The following is a 13,350-nucleotide window of genomic DNA, read 5'->3' as shown; positions in this document are numbered from 1 at the left end:
AGACACCATTCCCTCACATTCCAGGGCTTACATGCCAAACTCTGAGTGATTCTTCGATACCTTCTTAACTCTCTTGCGATTGGGGATGGGGCATTTATGTCTTACTTTGAGTTTACTGGAGACTGAGGCTGAGACAGGCTTTTGCTTCAGGGATTTTATTCAGGAGGTGATCCAAGGAAGCAGGAGTAAGGAGATAGGGAGGGTTAGCAGGCATGTTGGAAAAGCTAATACAAGGTCACTGCTGTAACAACAGTGGCTTGACTCCAATGGGACTTGTGAAAAGTCCAGAGATCGCATGCCAAAACTTTTCAACTGAGGAAGAAGAAGGATGTTTATGCATTGGATTCCATCCTGTGTTGACTGGGGTTTCGCCTGGGGTTTTAACTACTCCTCGTACCTGGACAAAGCAGGTTGCCAGAGACTCCCCAGAAGGTCTTAGGCTTCAGAGAAAGACTCAGACATTAAATGGAGACATTAGTGGTTATCTCTGGAAGCAGGAAACTGGCAATGTAAGTTACAACCACCCACCACATACAATCTTAAAATCATAACTGGGGCAAGAATAAGTGATGTAGGTATCAAAAGTATGCGCTACAATCCTTTGCCCACACCACTTGACCCCACGGAGAGAGAAGGGAAAATGCCACTCCAACACTTCACTGTATAAATAATTCCATTCTAGAAGTTGTTTTTGGCACTCCCCTAAAGAAATGCCCTAATATGCCCTTGAATTGCATAATTACTTAAATGTTCTTTTTTTATTAATTAAATCTTTATTGTTCAGATTATTACATTTGTTCCTCTTTTGCCCCCCATAACTCCCCTCCACCCAGTTTCCACCCCACCCTCCCCCATCACTCCCCATACACTATCCTCATTAATAGGTGCATGATTTTTGTCCCAGTCTCTTCCTGAATCTCCCTCACCCCTTTTCCCCCCAAGAATAGCCAGTCCACTCCCTTTCTATGCCCCTAATTCTATTATAATCACCAGTTCATTCTGTTCATCAGATTATTCACTTGATTTTCAGATTCACTTGTTGATAGATGTGTATTTGTTGTTCATAATTTGTATTTTTACCTTTTTCTTCTTCTTCCTCTTCTTAAAGGATACCTTTCAGCATTTCATATAATACTGGTTTGGTGGTGATGAACTCCTTTAGCTTTTTCTTATCTGTGAAGCTCTTTATCTGACCTTCAATTCTGAATGATAGCTTTGCCGGATAAAGTAATCTTGGCTGTAGGTTCTTGGCATTCATCACTTTGAATATTTCTTGCCACTCCCTTCTGGCCTGCACAGTTTCTGTTGAGAAATCAGCTGACAGTCGTATGGGTACTCCCTTGTAGGTAACTGAGTTTCTTTCTCTTGCTGCTTTTAAGATTCTCTCTTTGTCTTCTGCTCTTGGCATTTTAATTATGATGTGTCTTGGTGTGGTCCTCTTTGGATTCCTTTTGTTTTGGGTTCTCTGCGCTTCCTGGACTTGTAAGTCTATTTCTTTCACCAGGTAGGGGAAGTTTTCTGTCATTATTTTTTCAAATAGGTTTTCAATATCTTGCTCTCTCTTTTTCTGGCACCCCTATAATTCGGATGTTGGTACGCTTGACGCTGTCCCAGAGGCTCCTTAAACTATTTTCATATTCTTTTTTCATTTTGCTTTCTGGTTGGGTGTTTTTTGCTTCTTCATATTTTAAATCGTTGACTTGATTCTTGCAATCCTCTAGTCTGCTGTTGGGAGTCTGTATAATATTCTTTATTTCAGTCAGTGTATGCTTAATTTCTAGTTGGTCCTTTATCACAACCTCAAGGGTCTCAGATTTCTTGTAGATCTCATTAAGTTTATCGGCAGTTTCTAGAAAATTCTTGAAAAACCTTAAAAGTGTGGCTTTGAACTCTATATCCAGTAGTTTGCTTTCCTCCATTTCTGTCATTTGTGTCCTTTTTCTTTGTCTCCGCATTTTTTATGCTTCCCTGTGTTGATAAAGTGGTTTTCTGTGCTAAGTGTCCTCTAGGGCCCAGTGGTTCAGCCTCCCCAATTACCTGAGGAGGACACTCTTGGTGCACCCCCTTGTGGTCTTTGTGCACAGTCTTGTTGTAGTTAAGCCTTGATTGTTGTAGTTATCACTGGGAGGAATTGACCTCCAGGCCAACTGGCTGTGAGGATCAGCTGTGTCTGCAGTGGGAGAACTTCTGTGCTGGAGACACCCGTCTGGGGCAAGACTTGCTTCAATGGGGCTTTGGTGCTCACTGAGTCTGCCCCCTGAGTGTCTCCTTTAGGACCATGGAGCTGCAAACTGGATGGTCCCACTCTATAATTACTTAAATGTTCTTGGACCAATTTTTGATTTTGTCTTTTTTGGAGGGTGGTTATGGGTGAAGTCACACTTAGCAAAATTGTGATTTTTGGTCATCTTGGGTTATCAATGTTATCTTAGGTTAGTTTCCCTGGAAGCATATCCTGAGAAGAGGGTTTGTTTTAAAGTGATTTATGTAGAAGGTGCTCCCAGGAGAAACTAGGAAAAGAGTCAGGGAAGCAGGACAGCAAAAAAGAAGAAAAGCAAAGAAGGGTGCAATCTCAAGCCCTGGTTCTCCAGGGAATATAATGTATATAGGCATAATAGCACAATCCTTTAATATTTTGTAGTCAGCATATGAAATTTATAAAAATTTATTCTAATTACAGAACACAGTATCAAGGTAATGTGATTAAAATCAGAACTCGGTGCTGGAAAGATAGTTGAAGAGAAGAATAAATGGGAAGATATCTTTATAATCATAAAATAGGGTTCATTAGATATCTTCTATAGTTGAAGTAAAATAAATGTGAAATGTATATTACATAGAGTTCTAAGGTTTAAAAGAATAGAAAATAAAAAAAAACAATTATTGAAAGCAGTGGAAGTTATATGAGTGTTTGAGTGTACTGACTGATGTGAGTGATGGAGCTGTGCACAATGCCAATAAATGAACATATAAAAATTCTAGATGAATTAAAAATGGTATAATCTTTAGAAACACACATTTTATGCTCCAGGTTATTTAATTCAGCTTTGATTAAAATTTAAGTTACAACCAGATGATTATTATAATAGCTAGAAACTTAAAATATGAAGAAACTGATTTTTTGAGGCAATGTAGAATTTGAGATGACAATGAACTAAGCTAGTCATTACACCTTGTTATATAGATATGAATAAAATATTGAAAATAATATATATGATCATTAAAGAAATTGAAAACATGCTATTTTGGGGAGTAAGATTTATTTTATTCTCTACTTAACTTTAATAAATTGGAGTTTATAATACCCTAGCCCAGCAGTTCTCAACCTGTGGGTTGTGACCCCTTTGGGGGTTGAACGACCCTTTCACAGGGGTTGCCTAAATACATCCTGCATATCAGATATTTACATTAAGATTCATAACAGTAGAAAAATTGCAGTTATGAGGTAGCAACGAAAATAATTTTATGGTTGGGGGTCACCACAACATGAGGAACTGTATTAAAGGGTCGCGGCATTAGGAAGGTTGAGAACCATTGCTGGCCGATAAGATTCTACTTTAGCTCTATGTGTTGAATGCTGTATATCTTTCAAAACATGATACCATCACATTCTAGTTCTTTTTAGCTGTGAGAAATAATTCATTTTTACTTAATCTTTGCAATAGAATATTGAATTAAAATTTATTTTCTTTTTTGATATTTAACATTGATTATTATGACCTTGTTATAATAAATTGAACTAATAATATCGGTAATGATTCTCTAGACTTGGAAAAACTAAGGGTTTCTCCTTGTAGCAATTATGTTCCCAATAAATAAAAAGGAAAACTAGTAGGAGCACAGATAGAAATTCTAAGTTTTCTTTAGTAAAGCATATTATTTATAGATACTGAGTAATCTCAATCATAAAAAAGTTCAAAGAGTCAAGTGGCTTCCTGTGGGGATTTAAAATATATATATATATATATATATATTGATTTCAGAGAAAGGAAGAGGGAGAGAGAGAAATCAATGATGAGAATCACTGATTGGCTGCCTCCTACTGGGGAATCGAGCCCACAACCCAGGCATGTGCCCTTAACCAGAATCAAACCTGGGACCCTTCAGTCCACAGGCCAACACTCTATCCACCTAGCCAAACCAGCTAGGGCACCTATGGGGACTTTTAAAGGAAGAGAAGATGGACAATTGTTATCTCTTTTGAGCCATTTAAACCAAGTGCATGTAATTGATAGCATTAAAAAAAAGTAATGTTAAATTATTTTAATAAATAACTCACTCGGGCTGTTCTGTGGAAGACCAAATGTACATGTAGGAAAATCAAGTATACCACTTTGCAGAGCTGAGATAAAGTGGCCACATGAAGGAATTGGGAGGTAAGATGAACAGGAGTTGGTCGTGGGTAAGCACATCAGAATATATTCGGATTCTGAATACTGACCTGGCACTCAAAGCTACAGTGTAGGCCTAGCCAGTTAAAGGGAGTTAAGCAGAGTGTTGAGGGTGGGAAGCAAAAACTGTGTAGTGTAGAGGTCAGGAATAGTTGGGAACCAGTGGTCATAACTGACGCACTTAAGTTTTAAAGTTGACAAGATGATAGTAGTGATGGCGCTCTGTATCTCCTGGCTCTTGTGCTTGGCGCTCACCAAGACCAATACCCTCCCCTCAGCCCCCACAGCCTATGGGTACCTGGCCTGCACAGACACCAAAGGCAAAATCCTGAGCCAAGCACCTTGGTTTCGCTTCCCTTACCCAGGTAATGAGAAGATGGGATCCTTCTGGCTTGGGACACGTTTCCCAGGGCTGCCCGTGGGACCCAGGGCATGAGTATACATGCTAGCATCAGTCTAAGTTGAATTTTAAACCTAGATTTAATTATACCAGTTGAGTATACTGGACTAGTATCTTTATGCCTCAGTTTACTTTCTGTAAAATTAGGATATGGTATTACTTAGCTCACCAAATTATTGTGAGGATTACATGAGAATAAATAAATATAATGTTAAGCACAGTGTTTGGCAAATATCAGTGGAATTTCCATTGAGTGCTGCATCAGCAGGGTGAGATAGGACTTTCTAAAATAAGGATTAGCAAGAGAATAAGCTTGAATCTTCAGGTTGAAGATAGTTGTTCCTACCATCATCCATCTAGTCAAATAAGCCATTAATCAGTAGTCATCCGTTTGAGGCATGTGAATTAATTCTGATGTGGAAGTCTTTAAGAACTCTTTTTACTTCACAGTTCTTTATAACTTTAAAGATATACATTGTACACGTTTTGCTAGAAAAAAAAAAACAAACACGTTTGAAATAATTGTGTTATTTAAAATTCAACTTTAGGTGGCATTCCACCCCAAGGCATCTAAAGGAGTATCAAACATATATCATGATAAAACACGTATAAAATACACATTCAACACATGTTGAATGAATGAAACTAAGGTTACCATTTTATAGCTGAAGTTTAATATTACTTAACCTGAAATATCAAAGCACACTTAGAAACAATATTTAGCTATGAAACAATTTATTATTTATACTCCCAATAAATAAAGTGCACCAAAATCTAGACATTAAGAAAAATACTACATATGTAATACCCTTTGTAATACTTTAAGCAATAAAACAAAAAAAAATACAATAAAATAAAAATCTCAAGGAAAAAAAAAAAGAAAAATACTGATTAGTTCAAAATTGACAGACCTCTTGAAAATTATTTGTATGTGTATTTGTGTTAAGTGAACTGCTCAATACTCACTTGAGAGTGTGATAATGATCCCTGATGCTTTTGAATTCACATGTGAACTTCTAGATTCTTCAGAGGTTTATCCCCAAAGGCAAACAATAATAAAAACATGCCTACTATATAACAATAATGATTTTGAATTTACTGCTGTAAGAGAATGAATTCCTGTATCAACAGGTAAGATTTTAGCTTTTGTGAAGATCTATGATTTCCATTTATTCTCTAAAGTTGCACCCACAAGGCCTGGTGGAGAAACAAGGCAGATGTAATTCAGCAGTCAGCTAGCAAGTAACCTTAGCTGAATTAACCCAAGTTTCTACAGTCTATTTAGTGGGTATAAACAAATATAATCCAGGATACCAGGACTCCTCGTTTATCCACCCATAAGACCAGAAATTCACATGATCTTTCCCACTATCTAAACTTGGCACTCAACCAGAATGCTAATTAATTCATTGGCTTGAGATGCTTTGGAGACTTACTGTTTGTAAATATTCTGTGGAAAATATCCCTTTGTTCATTTTTTCTTAATTCTTTAGCTTACAGGCAACCAGATACTTTTGACCAAGTTGAGAACAAACAGACAAAAACTTGGAGACGGAATTCAGTCTGGCCATGAGCTGGGTGAAACTGGGTAAACTTCTGAACATTTTAGGCTGTAACTTTATTCAGCTGCTTATTATGTTAAAACTAGGTTTATTTCATTCTATAATACTCCAATTATAAAACATTGTTATATCAGGAAGTGATTTGATGTATTTAAATACATTTATACAGTATTGAGGCTCATATTTCAAACTACTTGATATAACAATATTTTAATTGTAAATGTTAAATTTAAATTTATACTAGGTGTCTTTATTTGTAATCTCAATTTGAAATTTCTTTCTTATTTATCCTGTTAAGAAAACTGTAATTCTCCATTTTAAACAATATTTTTATTGATTTCAGAGAGGAAGGGAGAGGGAAAGAGAGATAGAAATATAAATGATGAAAAAGAATCATAGATTGGCTGCCTCCTGTACGCCCCACACTGGGGATGGAGCCCACAACCCAGGCATGTGCCGACTGGGAATCAAACCATGACCTCCTGGTTCATAGGTTGATGCTCAACCACCAAGCCACACCAGCTGGGTCTGTAATTCTCCTTTTAAAAAGTCTTGTTTTAGTTTTAGGAACTATAAACTTTCTGATTAGCTATGCACCTCTTTTATACATTAGCTGTAAAAAGGGTAATTTGTTACCTACACATTTCTGAGAGACTCAAAAGGATAACTTGTTACCCACGCACTTCTTCATCATGAGTATTAATTTCATTTATAGTGTAATTACAAAAAAATGGACTGGCTTCAAACTGCCTGAAATTCACAACTTGATTCCACCACTTGCTGTGTAAACTTGGTGAGTCATTTTATAATGTCAAATCAGTTTCTTCATCCATAAATGTAAGTCCTCATTATTTCATGAAAATTAAGATAGAACTATATATCTAAAATGTTCACACTGTACCTACCATTTAGTAAACTTTCAATAACTGTTAGCTATTACTCATGTCTTCATTATACATTTATCTTTTCTGTTATGCTGATCATTCCTATTTGCTATTATTACTTAGTATTGTTTTTAATGTTTAAATTCAAAGCCACTTTAAGTATATTTTATAAATTGATAATATAAATAGAAAAAGACCTACATTGTTTGAAGTGGGTTTTCTAGTTGTGGTAAATGTTTCCCTCCACATCCCATGTGGTTCAGGGTTCAGGATCTGGAAGAGGAGCCGCACAAAATGAAAGAGAAGAGACAAGAGATAATTGGAAATACTGGGGGGCCAGGCGGGCAAGTCCAACTCAAGGGGAAGGACTTCCACTGGTGCTCAGGCCTCACCAAGCTTTTATTGATCTGGGATACACCCATAGCATAGCCCTAAGGCAGACAATTTCCAGTAACACACAGACTAGCCCATCAGCAGGCAATTTCCAGTAATAGGCAGACCATCTTATCAATAAGGATCTACATGACTATCTGGTGAGGAAGTTGCTTCAGCTACCATTGTCTGGACTAACTGGGTGCACAGCTCTGACCTTTGCTAGGGTTTCAAGGGTCAACAGCTTTCCTGGATCCTTGTCTACGCTTCTCAGCCAGTGAAGACAATAAGCAGTTTCCCACATCTAGTGTTTCTGCTAAAAAAATTTTTAAAATACACAAGATTCACTGCACATAGCTGTGGACTCTCAAAAAAAGTCTAAACTTAGGTTGAATAATTATTTTGTTTACAATAACTCCTATTTGTATTAAAGAACATAAACTATTGAATTCAAACTTCTTTAACATAATCTTTCATCACTACTTCGTTTGGTAGCAGCAACATTATCTCATGGATTCCCTGTGGGATGGAAACCACACGGCAGTGACAGGCTTCATTCTACTGGGCTTAACTGATGACCCCATCCTTAAAGTCATCCTCTTCATGATCATCCTGTGTATCTACCTGGTGACTGTATCTGGCAACCTCGGCACAATCATTCTTATCAGAATCTCCTTTCAGCTCCATTATCCTATGTATTTTTTTCTGAGCCACCTGGCTTCTGCAGACATAGCTATTTCAACTACTGTCACACCCAATATGCTTGAAAACTTCCTGGTGGAGGGAATTCCCATCTCCTATCATGGATGTTGCACCCAGCTTGGTTCAGCTGCATTCTTTGGGACAGTGGAGTGCTTCCTTCTAGCTATCATGGCATATGATCGCTTTGTGGCAATCTGCAGCCCACTGCTTTATTCAACCAAAATGACCACACAAGTCTGTGTTCAGTTCCTCATAGTGGCTTACATAGCTGGTTTTGTCAATGCTTGCTCTTTCACTATTTCCGTCTATTTTTTATTCTTCTGTGGACCAAATCGAGTCAATCATTTTTTCTGTGATTTTGCTCCTCTAGTTGAACTCTCCTGTTCTGACAGCAGTATCCCTGCAGTTGTCCCCTCATTTACATGTGGCTCCGTCATTGTGTTCACAGTGTTTGTCATAATTGTCTCCTACATGTACATCCTCATCACCATTCTGAAGATGCGCTCCAAAGAGGGGCGCCGCAAGGCCTTCTCCACCTGCTCATCCCACCTCACAGCCGTCACCCTGTTCTATGGGACCCTCACATTCACATATGTGATGCCCAAGTCCATTTACTCAACTGAACAGAACAAGGTGGTATCTGTGTTCTACACGGTGGTGATCCCCATGCTGAACCCCATCATCTACAGCCTCCGGAACAATGACATTAAGGGGGCTCTGAAGAGAGTGCTTCACAAGATAATATTTTCTTAGTGAAGTCTGTTATTATATGAGTTTAGATATGATAATATACCATAAATATAATAAAAGGAAATTGAGTGTCCATGATAAAAATATATTAATTCGTATGTAATTAGCCACTGTGGAGTTCTATGAAAATGGGGGGGGGGGTATTTTCTGATATCAAATAGTATCAGAGGCCCACAGTCAGTCACCTCTAATAAAACTGACCTAAATTTTTTATTTATAAACACAGCTTTCTTAAGATAAAAATACTTCATATACTTAAAATCCCCTCAAATATAATTCATTTTTACAAATATCCTAAAATAAATAAATGTGGTAATTATAGTTACAACTGAGTACACCTGTTATCCCTCTGTAGAACCCTGTGTATTTTCTTCAGAATATTCTGTGCACTGTAATTGAATATTCAATATTCGTTTTCTCCACAATGTTGGAAGCTTCGTAGAGACAGCAAAAATGTCTTTTTCTCTCCCTATGCATCTATTTTCATAGCAGCATAAATACCCAGTTGAAATGAATGAAACAATTAATGCATGAATGGATGCCTGAATGAAGCTTTTGCTGTGTCATGAACCACCAGTTCAGCTGGCTTTGAATCCTGGCCACTGATATGTTGAATGTTTTACTGTGATTCAAGTGATTGAATGTTTGTGTCAGATCTTGCTACAACTGTGACAGGCCATCACACAAACTCATGCTCATCATAATTAAGACCTTGCCCCCACACTGATTAACTCAGATTGGCAATTAGAATCCCAGCATAGTTATTAAAAGATTTGTAAACATGTTATGTTAAAAATGTCTTTTTCATATATTTGCATGGTTAGAGAGTTTGAAAATCTAGAAGTCAAATAGTAAGGGTAGTAGTGGCAGCATTAAGAGTATTAGCAAGAGAAGCTAACAATATGAGATTGTTTACTACATTCCAGGTACTGCTCTCAGAGATCTACAGGTTAAAGCAATTAATTATCAGAATACCACTATGAAGCTTGTTTTTACTGTATTTTACAGAGGATGTAACTGTAACACATAAAGGTTAAACAAAACTCCAAGTCACAAATATCCTCTTAATAATTTGTCTTCTTTTAGGTATATAGTCGGTCAAGGGACAATATGAGAACCCCTTTGAGAATAAAACAAGACCCATACATATGCTGCCTACAAGAGACCCACTTCAGATTGAAGGACACACACAGACAAAGTAAAGGGATGAAAAAAGCTATTTCATGCAAATGGAAGCAGAAAGAAACTGGGGTACCAATACTTTTAATCAGACAAAATAGACTTTAAAACAAAGGCTATAATTAGATACAAAGAAGGCCATTACAATAATGATATATGGAGCAATCCAACAAGATGATATAACCCTTATAAACATTTATGCACTCAATACAGGAGCACCTATATATACATAAAGCAATTTTTGACAGACCTAAAGAGAGAGATCAACAGTAGGAGATTTTAACACCATTGGCATCATTGGGTATATCATCCATACAGGAAAATCAACAAGGAAACAGCAGTCTTAAAAGACATATCAGTCCAGATGAATTTAATTGACAATTTTAGAACATTTCACCCCAAAGAAGCAGACTATACATTCTTTTCCAGTGCATATAATATATTCCAGGATAGATCATATGTTAGGCTACAAAACGAGTTTCAATAAATTTAAGGTTAAACTCATAGCATGCACCTTTTCTTGAATCACAGTGGTATAAAACTAGAAATCAACTTATAAGAAGAAACCTGAAAAATATTCACACAGGTGGAGGATAAGTAACATGCCACTAAACAATGAATGGATTAACAGTGAGATCAAGGAAGAAATAAAGAAATACCTCGAGGCAAATGAAAATGAAACCTCAATGACCCAAATATCTATGAGACACCTGCAAAGCAATTCTGAGAGGGAAATTCATAGCAATACAGGTCTGCCTCAAGAAAGAAAAATATTAAATAAACAATCTAAACTAACATCTAAAGAAACTACAAAAACAACAACAAACAAAGCCCAGATTGAGTGGGAGGAAGGAAATAATAAAGATCAGAGGAAAAAATTTAAAAAATTGGGTTTAAAATAACAATAGAAAAAAATTATTGGAACCAGGAGCTACTTTTCTGGAGAAGTAAAATTGATTTACTTTTAGACAGATTCTTCAACAAAAAGAAAGGCATGGTCCAAATAAATAAAATCAGATATGACACAGAAGTGATGACCAACAGATACCATAGAAACACAAAGATTACAAAAAAATTACTCCGAACAATTATATCCCCACAAACTGGACAACCTGGAGGAAATGGAGGAAATCCTAGAAACATATAATCCTCCAAGGCTGAATCACATAGAACAGTGGTTCTCAACCTTCCTAATGCCACGACCCTTTAATACAGTTCCTTATGTTGTGGTGACCCCCAACCATAAAATTATTTTCATTGCTACTTCATAACTGTAATTTTGCTACTGTTATGAATCGTAATGTAAATATCTGATATGCAGGATGTATTTTCATTGTTACAAATTGAACATAATTAAAGCATAGTGATTAATCACAAAAACAATATGTAATTATATATGTGTTTTATGATGTTCTTAGGCGACCCATGTGAAAGGGTCGTTCGACCCCCGAAGGGGTCGCGACCCACAGGTTGAGAACCGCTGACATAGAACAATAAAATCCGAAAAGACAAATATCTACTAATAATATCAAATCAGTAATTTAAAAATTCTCAACAAAGGAAATACAAAGAAAAGTCCTAAACCAGATGGCTTCAAAGGTACATTTTACCAAACATCCAAAGAAGCATTAATACCCATGCTTTTCAAAGTGTTCCAAAAAATTGAAGAAAATGGATGACTCCCAAACACATTTTATGAGGCCAGCATTACCCTGATACCAAAATCAGATGAATACATTACATCATAAATAAGCATAATCTCAAGATTAAAACCTTAAATGTGGAGAACCAAGATGGCGGCATAGGTTAACGCCGGAGTTTGCTGCCTTGAACAACTACTTCAAAAGTGAAACTAAAAAACGGAAGGGACATCACCCAGAACCACAGGAACGCCGGCTGAGTGGAAGTCCTACAACTAGGAGGAAAGAGAAACGCATACGGACACTCAGAGGAGGCGCAGTGCTGAAGTCAAATTCTGAGGGGCAGAGTGCGCGGAGCAGGCTGGCGGCGGAGGGCGCGGTTGGCGTTTTCAATCGGGAGGGAGTCGCAGACTCTGAGCTCCAGATACAGGAGAGTCTTTAGGGACCCAGACTCAAATGGGAGAAGCGGGACTGTCTGGCTTCGGTCAGAGCGAGTGCAGCTTTCTCTCTGAGGTTTGCAGCGGGTGCTGGGACTCAGAGAGGCAGAGCCCCTGGGGACAGGACTGAGAGCCGCCATAACTGCTCTCTCCGGCCCACCCTGTTGATCCTGTGCGACCCGCCCCGCCCAAGCCCTGCACACAGGCATTTGCCGGATAGCCTCAGGCAAAGGCTAGATTAGCACCTCCCTAGAGGACAGAAGTTCTCTCACTGCAGACACAGCTGATTCTCATAGCCACTTGGCCTGGAGGTCAAACCCTCCCTGGTATTAGCTACAACAATCAAGGTTTAACTATAAGACTGCGCACAAAGACCACTAGGGGGTGCACCAAGGAAGCATAACAAAATGCGGAGACAAAGAAACAGGACAAAATTGTCAATGGAAGATATAGAGTTCAGAACCACACTTTTAAGGTCTCTCAAGAACTGTTTAGAAGCCGCCGATAAACTTAATGAGATCTACAAGAAAACTAATGAGACCCTCGATGTTATATTGGGGAACCAACTAGAAATTAAGCATACACGGACTGAAATAACGAATATTATACAGACTCCCGACAGCAGACCAGAGGAGCCCAAGAATCAAGTCAATGATGTGAAATGCGAGGAAGCAAAAAACACCCAACCGGAAAAGCAAAATGAAAAAAGAATCCAAAAATGCGAGGATAGTGTAAAGAGCCTCTGGGACAGCTTCAAGCGTACCAACATCAGAATTATAGGGGTGCCAGAAGATGAGAGAGAGCAAGATATTGAAAACCTATTTGAAGAAATAATGACAGAAAACTTCCCCCACCTAGTGAAAGAAATGGACTTACAGGTCCAAGAAGCGCGGAGAACCCCAAACAAAAGGAATCCAAAGAGGACCACACCAAGACACATCATAATTAAAATGCCAAGAGCAAAAGACAAAGAGAGAATCTTAAAAGCAGCAAGAGAAAGAAACTCAGTTACCTACAAGGGAGTACCCATACG

General features: G+C 37.9%; 1 protein-coding gene across 1 annotated transcript; it reads left to right on the top strand.

The window, feature by feature from the left end:
• The first annotated feature begins 8,119 nt into the window (after nt 1–8,119).
• LOC118663408 (olfactory receptor 502-like) lies at nt 8,120–9,064 on the top strand. Its single transcript, XM_036322980.1, has one exon. It carries the CDS (start codon nt 8,120–8,122, stop codon nt 9,062–9,064), a length of 945 nt encoding a protein of 314 aa, XP_036178873.1.
• The last annotated feature ends 4,286 nt before the right edge of the window (nt 9,065–13,350 follow it).

Source organism: Myotis myotis, unplaced genomic scaffold (assembly GCF_014108235.1).
Source record: "Myotis myotis isolate mMyoMyo1 unplaced genomic scaffold, mMyoMyo1.p scaffold_m19_p_10, whole genome shotgun sequence".
Classification (NCBI taxonomy): Eukaryota; Metazoa; Chordata; class Mammalia; order Chiroptera; family Vespertilionidae; genus Myotis; species Myotis myotis.
The sequence above is the reverse complement of the archived record's forward strand: the minus strand, read 5'-3'. Positions and strand labels throughout refer to the sequence as shown.

What these genes read in the sequence shown, in the direction of transcription:
- LOC118663408 (XM_036322980.1), top strand. Translation starts at nt 8,120, where the DNA reads ATGGATTCCCTGTGGGATGGAAACCACACGGCAGTGACAGGCTTCATT.